The following is a 12,860-nucleotide window of genomic DNA, read 5'->3' on the forward strand; positions in this document are numbered from 1 at the left end:
ACCCCCACCCCCAAAAGCTTCCAATCCCTCCAGCAGCTACGAACCCCAACCCTGACATCTTTTGTCAGCAGCTGGTGGGGAACCCCCTCAGCAGACTGAGAAAAGCCTGAAAGTCGAAAAGGAAATCTCACTTGAGCTGCCAGTGCCACCCTGGGACAGAAAGGGGTCTGGGAGCAGACTGTTCACTGCTCTCAAAGCAGTGAGAGCTGAAGCTTGTTCCCCATCAGAAGGTGCACAGGATGCTTAGCACATGATGTGTGCGTATACGCTTCCCTCTCCCAAAAATGCGCCTCCCCAGAAGTATACGTGGCCCTTTAAGGCCCAACCCAGGCAGGCAAAGACAGCGACCTTTAGTCTTTGGCAGTCCTAAAATGGAATCCTGGTTTTGCCAAGGTGGAGGTAGGGAAAAGGAAAGCCACCCTAACCAGCTGGGAAAAAACAGATCCAGATGTGCTACAAAGGCAACATCTGGGCCGTTGCTCTGGCAGGGGGAAAAATGGCATAGGAGGGCACAGCGTATACTGCTGAGGAGTCTGCTGGGAGAGGATTCAGGAATCTCTGCCTCCCGTCTCCCCCAGACCCAGGCTCAGGCTGAGCTTCTGAGTTCCCTCCTCAGCCTGGCGCCTTACCCCACTTTTAGAATGTCTGAGCTCAATCGGGAAAGACCCCAGTATTTTCAGACAAGCGAGGGCTGAAAGGACATACACCTCCTCAATCCCCACTCCAGGCCCCAGAAAGAATCCTTGCAGTGAGTCAGAGGCCCCCAGGGGTACAATGCGAACCTCATGAAATTCCCCATGAATTTCATGGGGGGGTGAGGGGGTGAGAAAGATCAAAACTTGTAAATGAAACCTCTGACGGCAGGGCGTGAGCCCACAATTCAGAGTTCTAAATAGTTACAGCCTCAGAGTAGAAAGTAAAGTTGGAGGTCTTTCCCTGCCAGCCCCTCTCCTGCCCCTCTGCACCCACTCACCCCCAACCCAGTACACAGGGAGCCTGCTAGTGCCTTCAAACTTCCCTACACTGAGGGGGTTCGGGAGAGTCCTCGGTGCTGTTGCCCTTCATATCCTCCAAACCCTTCTCAGGTTGTCGGAAAACAGAGGTAGGATTTGGTTCTTTGAAAAGTTAACCTAGGTCTCTCTCTTTCTCTCTCTCTCTCCCCCTGACTGGGAGTGCCCACATCACCCCCGACCCCAGCTTCCCCAGTTGCCCCTCGCTCCCGCCGAGCCTGGAAATCCCCATGAGACCACAGCTTCAGGATCCACAGCCTTGCCCCACAATCAAGCGGCTGGGGAGCAGAGAGGGGCCCACGATACTTACGAAGAAAAGCAGATTAAAGAGGAAGAGGAAATACTTGGTGACCTTGATACAGTTTGACCCCATCGTCCGTCACTCGTTGGCCCTGTGGAGAAAGGAGAAGCATGTGAGAGTGCCCTTGTTCCTGGAGCCCTCGCAAAGAACGGCAGCACCAAGTCCCCACAGCCCGGCTCACATCTGGTGCTTCCACATTCCTGTCTCAGCCGCGGTTGGGCCCCCACTGTGGGGTTATTAGAACACACAAGAATTTGGACCTATTCTCTGAGGTCAGCCCAGGCCTTTCTTCTTCTTATGCCTCTCTCTTCGCCTTCGGACACCCACTTTTCCCTCCTCCAACATGACCCCCAGAGCACAGATCATAACAATACCAACTATGGCAGCGTGATCTAGTAGAAAGGGCATAGGCTGGAAGTCAGAGGAGCAGGATCTTAATCCCGGCCTTGCCACTTGCCTGTTGTGACACTGTGGGGAAGTTCCTTAACTTCTCTGTATCCCAGTTTCCTCATCTGTAAAATGGGGTTTCAAACTTTTTCTCCCTCCCCTTTCAGACCATGAGCCCAATGTGGGACAGGGTCTGTGTCTGATCTGATTAGATCTGATCTGATTAGAAGCAGCGTGGCTCAGTGGAAAGAGCACGGGTTTAGGAGCCAGAGGTCATGGGTTCTAAGCCCAGCTCCGCCACCTGTCAGCTATGTGACTTTGGGCAAGTCACAACTTCTCGGTGCCTCAGTTACCTCATCTGTAAAATGGGGATTAAGACTGTGAGCCTCACGTGGGACAACCTGATTACCCTGTATCTACCCCAGCGCTTAGAACGGTGCTCGGCACATAGTAAGCGCTTAACAAATACCAACATTATTATTATTATTATTATTATTATTATTATCTGATTACCTTGTATTTAACACCAGTATTTGACACATAATAAGTACTTAACAAATGGCACAATTATCATTATTCTGAGAGTTGAGGAGATGGGGTAGGGAAGAGGTTTGTATGGAGCAGTGGCTAGGCGGGATAGGAGAAAGACTTCTGCATCTTTGTGGGATGAATGATCCCAACTCCAGACATGCTTCCGGATCGTTAAATCAACAATCATTTTCCTGCTGGGAACTCTTTAGTCATTCAGCAACCTCAGCTTGTGGGCCAGGGACAAGGAAACCAAGCAGGGAATTCCAAGATGGATGACTCAGGAGGCCTGGAGGTCACCTCTTCCTCCACCTCCTGCCAGGTCTTGCCCACCACTTGGGGAGCTGGGACCTCCACCCCATCCTACTCAAGACCCAGACCACCCACCCACCCTCATTCCCCTTTTCAATCCCAACCTCCCTATCTGTGACCTGCTAGAGAAAATGAGGTGGCTTCCCCAGCCCCATCAGGGTAGGTAGGAGACCTTTCTGGAATTTGAAACAGGGCTGTGACCCAGACTCCACGGCACTAGAAGAGGAGGAAAGGGAAAGAGAAGGCCAGAGGTAGATGGGTCCAACCCATGACGAGGTCTCCATGCATGGACACCATCAGGCTGAATCCCCACTGCCCCCAAGACACGGTCAGCTGGCCTGTTCCTCTTGACTGTCTTTAGAGTTCAGATTTCCACTCTAACAGGAATCTGGCCTCATTCTAACACTCAAAAGATTGAAAGCATCCTTGTGACTGACAGGAAACCAATCAAGGCATAGCAACATGGGGGTTTGTGGGGGGAGGGAAGCTGGGGAGAGTCCAGTGAAGATGCCGTGGGCCAGCCTGACACACACCGTGCCCTGCCTGAGAGCAATGAGCCGGTGTCCCACAAGGGCTGGCCATGTCCCAGATTTACTGGGTTTTCCATCACCCAAAAGCCAAGCTGGGCATCATAATGGATTATCCCCATTCTGCCGAGATGAGCCCCACGGGAATGTCAACGGTGAAAACCAGAATTGAGGTCCAGCTCCTCATCACGTCCCTTTGACTGAGGCAAACCCACATTAACCTCGTGGGTCCAGGAGAGAGAGCCAGCAGTGGGCACCCCTAGCTTCTGGGAGAGATTGGATGGAGCACACAAGGGGAACAGCTCACTGACTCCCAGGTGAGAGGGCAGGAGGCAGAAAAACCTTCAAGAGGTCCAGGAAACCTCTCCTGAGGTCCCTACTGGGGGTTAGCACCTGCCACTCACATCTGTACATATACTATGTATATATCTGTAATTTATTTATATTAATATCTGTCTCGCCCTCTAGACTGTAAGATCATTGTGGGCAGACACTGTGTCTTTTTATTGGTATATTATACTCTCCAAAGTGCTTAGTTCAGTGCTCTGCACACAGTAAGCATTAATACAACTGATATCTTCCTGATCTCACTCTGGCCAAGTCCACCAATGTTGATGATTGTCGCTCAGTTCCCGGTTCATCTGGTCTGTGAGATGAGGTTCATTCCCGGCCACCCCAGAAGGCGCGGCTCTTCTCTCACCCTCTCATTTCGGTTCTAACTGTGAAGCAGGATTCCTAGACAAGGCATCTCGCCACCTGGGGCCTCCCTCCCTTTAAGAGCTCCAAGGGACTCTAGGGCCACAGGGGATGCCCAAAGAGGCCTTGGTAAACAAGAACAGCTGCTGGAGGTAGCAGCAGTACACAGCTGTCTCTCCCATCAACGGAGGGGAGACCAAACAGCCAGGCAGTCCTAGGGAGGAGGGGGATGGGGGCAGAGAACAGTCACGAGCAGCGGGAAAGTCGACGGGCCACAGATCCACAGTTATTCCAGGGCATTTCAGGTCAGGGATCGTAATCTACTAACTCTACTGAACTCTCGCCAGCACTTAAGTACAGCGTTCTCCCACACGGTAAGTGCTCAAGAAATACCACTGATTGATGGAGAACTTTAGTTCTGGAAAATCTCCACACTCCCACCCTCAACAAACTCCCAGAGGTCTTGTTCGAACCTCCCATTGCAATAAATCAATCGTGTATTTCTTGAGTGCAGAGGACTGTCCTAATCGTTTGGTAGAGTACAACAGAATTAGCAGACATGTTCCCTGACCATAACAAGCTTCCCGCCATCCATCACCTCCCCTGACCCCACTCTCTCATGTTCTGGGGAGAAGACCCTTGTCTCACAGTCCCTTGGGTCCTTGTGACTTGGGTAGCCCTGCTCCCTTGGAGGACCAGTTAAATCTGGGGTCAGGAGAGCCACACTACCCAGCTGGTCATTCTTCAAGGGGTGTTAAGCACAGGAAATCATGGATCTGGGACAACTCAGCTGGGGCAGAGATGGTAAATAAATGGTGGCATTTGTTAAGCGCTTACTATGTGCAAAGCACTGTTCTAAGCGCTGGTGGATACAAGGAGATCAGGTTGTCCCACATGAGGCTCACAGTTTTTAATCCCCATTTTACAGATGAGGTAACTGAGGCATAGAGAAGTTAAGTGACTTGCCCAAAGTCACACAGCTGGCAAGCGGCAGAGTCGGGATTCGAACCCATGAACTCTGACTCCCAAGCCCGGGCTCTTTCCACTGTGCCACGCTGCTTCTCTAGGAGCCCTCTTCTCCATTAGAGCCAAGAGTGGCAAGTGTGGAGAAGAAGACCAATGTCCTGGGCTTCAGAAGGTCAGCCACCCCATGTGGCCCAGCAGTGCCCCCCCACCCTTTTTTTAGTGGTACTTCTAAAGTATTTGTTTTGTGCTAAGCACTGTACTAGGCACTGAGGTAGATACAAGATAACCAAATTGGACACAGTCCCTGTCCCATATGGGGCTCACAATCTAAGTAGGATTGGAGGCAACAGGGATGTCATGCCAACAGGGAGCTACGAGGGCTTTCTCCAAGGGGTTCCTTAAACAAATCCCCTCCCCCAATTATTCCTGGGCCGTCCCACGAAATGCCCTGCAATCCCCTAGGCTTTTAGAAAAGTTCCTTGAGGCTTCTAGAAAAGATCAAGAAGCACGGTGTGCCCCACTGGCTACTAGGCAAAGGCCCACATACCTTGCCTGAGGAGTGGGACCACCAAGGAAGGCACAATAGCCACAGTGTAGCACGTCAATCGGCTGGCTGGCTGACAGACTGGCCTGTGAGGGCTGCTGGGGAGGAGAGGTGCACAGCTGCTGCAAAACTGCTGTCTGATCTAACACAACCCTGTATGACAACCGCATATGCTCAGGGGCAGTTGGCACGGCCCCAGTGGGTCCTGACCAATGTTCCACAGGGCAATTCCTCCTGAGTTTGCTAATGTTGAGATCTCTCAAGCAGTTAGCAAAGTTTCCAGAGCTCACTCAGTAAATGCTTTCTAGAAATCACCAGATACTGCCAGTAGGGAATCGTGTCATGGGATTGGGGTAGGGGGAAGGAGCGGAAGTGTTGAGGACTCACACTGCCTGGGATTGGGGGCAACAGATCCTAAAGCCAACTCTCGCAACTGCTCAGAGGTCGGCAGCTGAGCAGAGGACAAGGCCTCTCTGTCTGGGATATGAAGCCCATTGGGTGGGTGGTAACCTGAGCCCCTCCAGGGTGTTCCCACATCTGCCCCACCGCCCCTCCACAATCATCTGCCAGGGAGACACCAGAGCTGGCTGCCCACACCTCTAGACAACATCACGAGGCAGCATGGCCTAGTGGAACGAGCACCGGCCTGGGAGTCAGAGGACCTGGATTATAATCCCACCTCTACTAACTGCTTGCTCTGTGACCTTCTCTGGCACTCAGTTCTCCTGTTTGCCCTCTTACTTAGACTGTGAACCCCATGCCATATGGGAAAGGGATATGTCCAACCTCGTTAACTTGTATCCACCCCAGCACTGTACCAAACAGTGTTTGATACCTAGTAAGCACTTAAATTCATTCAATCGTATTTATTCCACACCCCTGCCCCTCCCAAAAAAAGAAAAAGCACTCCTCACCTAATTTCTCCATAGGGGCTTCCTGTCACTACAAGAAATACAGGGAAGGGAGGCCTCAGGAAAATAAAGTTGTAGCAAGAAGGCATCTTGGATCTCACTTCAGTGAGGAATGGGTGGGGCTTGGGATCTGATGCAGGGAGGGAGTCTTTCTGCTCTACATCCCCTCCTCTTGCAGCCTCCACTCCCACCTCTCATTTTCCCACCCTATTCTCTCTCCCTTCTGTGTCACTTCTATACTTGGGTGTGTATCCTGAAGCACCTGGATACTCACCGCACTCCCTAACCCCAGAGCATTTATGTGCATATCCTTATATTCTGCTGCTTTCCCTACCTGTAATTTATTTTCATGTCAGTCTCCCCCACTAGCCTGTAAGCTCCTCATGGGTCAGGGATTGTGTCTATCATCTCTACTGTACTGCACTCTCCCAAATGTTTACAGTTTCTGCACACGGTAAGTGTTCAATAAATAACACTGACTGATAGACTGACTGGGGAGCTCCCAACTGCACCCAAAGCCTGAATTTCATGTCTGAGAGCTGCCCTCTCTCTCACCTCTTCCCTGCAGCTTCCTGCTCATTCATTCATTCAATTGCATTTATTGAGCACTTACTGTGTGCAGAGCACTGTACTAAGCGCTTGGAAGGGATAATTCGGCAACAAATAGAGACAATCCCCACCCAACAACGGGCTCACGGTCTAGAAGGGGGGAGACAACAAAACAAGTAGACAGGCATCAATTGTGTCAATAAAATAAATAGAATGACAGCTATATATACATCATTAATCAAATAAATAGAATAATAAAATAATAAATATGCACATATATACACAAGTGCTGTGAGGCGGGGAGAAGGGTAGAGTAGAGGGAGGGAGTAGGGGCGATGGGGAGGGGAGGAGCAGAGGATAAAGGGGGCTCAATCTGGGAGGGTTTCCTGGAGGAGGTGAGCGTGCTCCTCTAGCACCCCCAGAGCCACTGCCATCAGCCTGGGCACAGTGGACCACACAGCTACCCATAGCGACCGTGTAATACCTGCTCCAGCAGGGGATGCCCAGGATGTAGGTGGAGAGGTCCTCAGCCCTGAGGCACCAGGAAAAGGAAATGGGTGCCCTCTGCTCTTGATGCCCTCAGACCCAACAGAGAGGAGCTACCAGTCCGAGCAAGTCTGGCATTCTTTGCAACTCATTGAGCACTTGGGCCCTCTGTCCCAAGCCCAGGCGTGGAGTCTGGAAGGTTCCCATGAGAACCCTGCTGCTCATTGGTGAGGCTGGGAATGGAAAGGGTTTGCTCCAAGAGCCAGAAATACCATACTGGTTTCTAATTGGAAGGGATCAGAGGTGTGCACGCCTCTCTCCACCAAACCTGAGCAGGACTCACCCTCTTCTCCAGGGAATCAGGGGTCCCTGAGACACATTCCCAGGACTCCTCCCTGCCCGGGCTACCAGGAATCCCAGTCAGGTACCTCGTGAGGTTCGGTTCCTGCTACACTGTTCACTTCATTAGTTACTAACAGACCGAGATGACCTGGAACAGAATTCAATCAGTTGTATTTATTGAGCGCTTATTGTGTGCCGAGCATTCCTGCCCATTTCCCCAGTAGGCCACTTATAATGATGGTATTTGTTAAGCGCTTACTATGTGCCAACCACTATTCTAAGCACTGGGTGGGATACAAGGTAATCAGGTTGTCCCACATGGGGCGCTCAGTCTTAATCCCCATTTTCCAGATGAGGTAACTGAGGCACAGAAAAGTTAAGTGACTTGCCCAAAGTCACACAGCTGACAAGTGGTGGAGCCAGGATTAGAACTCATGACCTCTGACTCCCAAGCCTGTTCTCTTTCCACTGAGCCATGCTGCCAATTCTTTATGACCTTGGAAGTCCCTCAACTTATCTGAGCCTCAGTTTCCTCATCTGTATGATGGGGATTCAATACCTGGCCTCCCTCCCCCTAGACTGTGAGCCTCGTGCAGACAAAGGACTGTGCCTGATCTGATCAGCCTATATCTACTCCAGCACTTAGACATAGTAAGTACATAACAAATACCATAATTATTATCATTCCTCCCTACCTTTGCCTATAGGAGCCACACCCTTAGCCAGAGCTTCCAGTGTACCCACTGTGTTTTCCCTGGTTTCCCTGGTTAGGTAGTAAAGTATGCAAAGATGATAATGGTGCTGAGCAAGAGACGAAAGGCCAGCTCTCAGCTGAGTTTCAAATACTTCACCTACATACACACACACACACACACACACACACAAAACCCCTGCCACAAGGAGTCCTCTGACAGCTGTCACTCCATCAACATAGCAGCCCTCAGGTTGAAATTTTGTTTTTTTTTTGTAAACATATTTGTTAAGCACTTACTGCGTGCCAGGCACAGTACTAAGCACTGGAATAGGTACAGGTTAATCATGTTAGACACAGTTTATGTCCCACAAGGGGCTCACAGTCTAAATCCCCAGTGATAGTGACTAAATTCAAAATGGCGACAGAAAGGAAAAAACACAAAACATCCCAAGCGTCTGCTGGACCTGTGATAAACTGTTCAAACGCAAACAGATCCCCATGACAAAGACAGGGCAGCGTCAGCAGGCGGGCGGACCAGCCCCGAACCTCAATGAGAAGCCAGAAATAACAGCACTTGCCAATTCTGGTAGTTTTCAAAAAAATGAAATTTCAAGCCAGATTTTCAGTTTCACTTCCTGCCTAAAAACATCAGGGCCGGCTGTGTTCTCAGGTCACATCAGCCCACCTAACAGGCTTGTCTGCCACATAACGAGAGGGCCAGGATCGCAGACTCCACCCCCGGCATCTTGCTCTGCCAGCTTCCACTTGGCTGCCAGGTATCTACTGCACAGAACCCCTTCTTTGCCATGCAGCCTCAACACAGCCTGTCTTGAGAATAATAATAATGGTAGTATTTGTTTAGCACTTACTATGTGCAAAGCACTGTTCTAAGCGCTGGGGGGATACAAGGTGATCAGGTTGTCCCATGTGGGGCTCGCAGTTTTAATCCCCATTTTACAGATCCTAGCTCCACCACTTGCCTGCTGTGAAACCCTGGGTTAATCACTTAATTTCTCAGTATCTCAGTTTCCTCATCAGTAAAATTAGCGTATTTAATTGCTTACTACGTGCCAAGCCCTGTTCTGAACACTAGGGTAGGTACAAAATAGGTTGGATAAAGTCCTTGTCCCATATGGGACTTAGTCTAGGTAGTAGGGAGTAGAATTTAATCCTAAAATGAGGATTAAATACCTGTTCTTCCTCCTGGTTAGATGGTGAGTCCCATGTGGGACAGGAACTGGGTATGATCTGATTATATTGTACATAGGACAGTTTTGGCATAATCAATGATATTTATTGAGGACTTACTGAGGATTTATAGAGTACTCTATTAAGTGCTTGGTAGAGTTTAATACAGCAGAATTGGTAGACAGCTACCCTGTCCACGAGGAGTTTACAATCTAGAGGAGAAAGTAAGTGCTTAACCGTTTCCACAATTAAGAATAATAATTTATTGTTATTTTGGAGGCAGACCTAAGTACAGTCAAACTGTGGGCCAATGTCAAACAGAGTAATCCATAGTGAGCACCCCAGTCTACAGGCCGTATTCAGCCGAACAGGGAAACCTGCTAAAAATTAGTCTGGAAGCAGCAGTGGTGCCTGACATGTCACTCAAAACCCCACTGTCACACCATTTTATCCTCTTCTTGACTTAATAATACTAATTATGGTACTTGTTCAGTGTTTACAATGTGTGAAGTACTGTTCTAAAGTGCTGGGTTAAATACAAGTTAATCAGGTTGGAGGCAGTCCCTCTCCCACACAGGGCCTTACAAGTCTAAATAGGAGGGAGCAGGATTTACTCCCCACTTTAATAATAATAATAATAATGGTATTTGTTAAGCACTTATTCTGTGCCAGATACTGTACTAAGCGCTGGGGAGGAAACTAGCAGGTTGGACACAGTCCCTGTTCCACATGGGGCTCACAATCTCAACCCCCATTTTACAGATGAGGTAACTGAGGCCCAGAGAAGTGAAGTGACTTGTCCAATGTCAGACAGCAGACAAGTGGCGGAGCCTGGATTAGAACCCAAGTCCTCTGACTCCCAGGTCTGTGCTCTTTCCACTAGGCCACAGTGTGTTTCTCCAGGAAACCTTTTGGCCCATTCTACTTTCTACACCAGTTGGCGAGACTGTGAGGCCTGAACCATGATAGGAAGTTGGAATCCAAGTGAATGCTTTTCCACTTTGCTTCATTCACAGGGGCTGTTCCAGAAAGAATAAAGGAAACTACTCGAGTCTCCAAACCCAAAACAAACACATCCCTAGCAACAATGATTTCTTCTTCCAAGAAGCAACTATTGCTTCACGTAGCTAATTTCATTTATCTGCAATAAAACGCTCAAGAGAGGAGAGGGACAACTCCTTTATCTATAGGCAATGGGGACCAGGGAGGTTAGCTGACATACTCCAGATGACACAGCAAGTCAAAACCAGGATTTGAACCCAGGTGTCCTGGGTGCTCATCAGGACTCTTTTCAAGACTGAAGTCTTCAGAAATGAATAGTGTGGCTCCCTTGCAAGTCACCTTGAATGTCTGCCCAGAACCTAGTTCTTGGTGGGAGCAGAAGAGAGGACTCCTACTTTAACTGCGGAGGTTCAGGAACCAGAGATTCCAGGAGTGAGAAATAAAGGGTTTAAGAAGACTTGCTGAAGAAGAGCAGTCATTATCTTTCAGGTTGACTGGGTCAGCAGTCAATAACACTTATTGAGCACTTACTGTGCACAGAGTTCTGTACTAACACTTGGAAGAGATAGTTACAAAAGAACTCCCTGCCCTCAAGGAGTTTACAGTCTAGCAAGAGGGTGGAGAAATAGAGCATCTTAGAATGGCGGGGCAGACTACCTTTTCCACACACTATTCATTCAATAGTATTTATTGAGCACTTACTATGTGCCGAGCACTGTACTAAGCACTTGGAATGTAAAAATCAGTAATAGATAGAGACAGTCCCTGCCTTTTGACGGGCTTACAGTCTAATCGAACAGTCTGCACTATGACCTCGAGCCCAAGTGCACTCCCACAAGAACCTTTCAGTCAGACGAGAACCCATCACCCCCTAAAATCCCTCCTGACAACCACACATGCCGTGTACCCCTTTTGGACTTATAAGCGCCTTGTGGGCAAGGAACATGTGTACCAACTCTGTTATGCTGTATTCTCCCAAGCATTTAGTACGGTGTTCTGCACATGGTAAGCACTCAATAAATATGATTGATTAATTGCTTGAGCACTCTGGATGAGGCAGAAGGAAAGAGGAACGTAAGTTGTCCTTGCCAGTGTGGAGAGTTCACAACCAGGATGTGGCCGTGAAGAAACAGTTACGAATCTCAGACCACACAACAGGATGGGCTGCCTTCTTCTGATACAGGTGCCCTCCAGCTAAAGGTACCTTGGACTAATTCTAAGAATTCTTGATGAGGACGAGGATTATGGTATTTGGGGGTTTGTTTGTTTTTGGTTTTTTATGGTACTTGTTGAATGCTTACTATGTGACAGGCACTGTACTAAGTGTTGAGGTATATACATGATAGGTTGGACACAGTTCCTGTCCTACATGGGGCTCAGGGTCCAAGTTGGAAGGAGGAGGATATGATTCCCATTTTACAGATGAGGTAACTGAGGCCCAGAGAAGTTGAGGTGATTTGCCCACAGTCACACAGCAGCCAGGTGTCCGAGTCCACATTAGAACCCAGGTTCTCTGACTCCTAAACTCCTGTTCTTTCTACTATGCCACACTGGTTTCCCATTTGTTAAGTGTTTTCTATGTGCCAAGCACTAAACTAAGCCCTGGGGTAGATACAAGATAATCAGGCAGGACAGAGTTCCTGTCCTATCTGGGACTCAAAATCTAAATAAGAGATAGTGGGGTGGGATTTAATTCCTCTTTTACAGATGAGGAAACAGACACAGATAAGTTAAGTGACTTACCCAACGTCACACAGCAGGAAGGTGGCAGAGGCAGGATTAGAACCCAGATCCTCTGACTCCCAAGCCCTGTGATCTTTCCACTAGGTCAAGCTGCTTTTCTTGTGTCATTTTTTGGATCAGCCCTCCCCAGCCCCCAGGCTCCCTCTCCTCCCCACCCCCCACCCCCAGCTGTAGATAGGGATTCAAAATGGAGCGACTCCTGGGCTGGATAATGTCCCTGAAACATCATCCCAAGGCAGAGTCCCCCCAAGCCTACTTCCCCTGAGGCCTGAGAGGCCATTGGGGAACTTGAGACTGAGTGTTGCCATGGAGGAGAGACTGCCCTGAACCTGGGTTCGGATCAGATAGACTTGAGACCTGATCCAGGGCATAAAAATCACGTGGCTCTCCCTCGATTCTCTTTTTTGGTGGGCACAAGAAGGCGGCCCTGGAAATGCACCTGCAGTGAGGATAATGGAATGAGAAGAAAACTTGAACTCTTATTAAAAACTAACACTCTTGCAAATAACCAATCATCTACTTGCCCAGGGTAAAAATGAGTCATAGTGGGAAGGCTCATTTTGAAGAGGGTGGGCTGGTACAGGATGTTCTGTATTTTCATGGCTGCGATATAGACAGACCTCAGGGTCACTAACCCTACCCAAACCAGTTTGGTGGTTTGATGGAGCATTAGG

The 12,860-nt window shown here is 49.1% G+C and overlaps 1 protein-coding gene across 3 annotated transcripts in view; it reads right to left on the reverse strand.

Annotated features, from left to right (window-relative positions):
* CD82 (CD82 molecule) overlaps window positions 1-12,860 on the reverse strand; it is a 50,399-nt gene that overhangs the window by 20,837 nt on the left and 16,702 nt on the right. For 2 of the 3 annotated variants that reach the window (XM_029061101.2, XM_007668023.2), the window contains exon 2: window positions 1,321-1,402. In XM_029061101.2, the coding sequence (XP_028916934.1) occupies window positions 1,321-1,383 (63 nt within the window). In that variant the 5' untranslated portion in view covers window positions 1,384-1,402. Of the gene's footprint in view, window positions 1-1,320; window positions 1,403-6,795; window positions 6,817-12,860 lie in introns of those variants that run through there. The other variant, XM_029061102.2, reaches the window with a different exon arrangement.

This window comes from Ornithorhynchus anatinus, chromosome 3 (assembly GCF_004115215.2).
Source record: "Ornithorhynchus anatinus isolate Pmale09 chromosome 3, mOrnAna1.pri.v4, whole genome shotgun sequence".
Lineage (NCBI taxonomy): Eukaryota > Metazoa > Chordata > Mammalia > Monotremata > Ornithorhynchidae > Ornithorhynchus > Ornithorhynchus anatinus.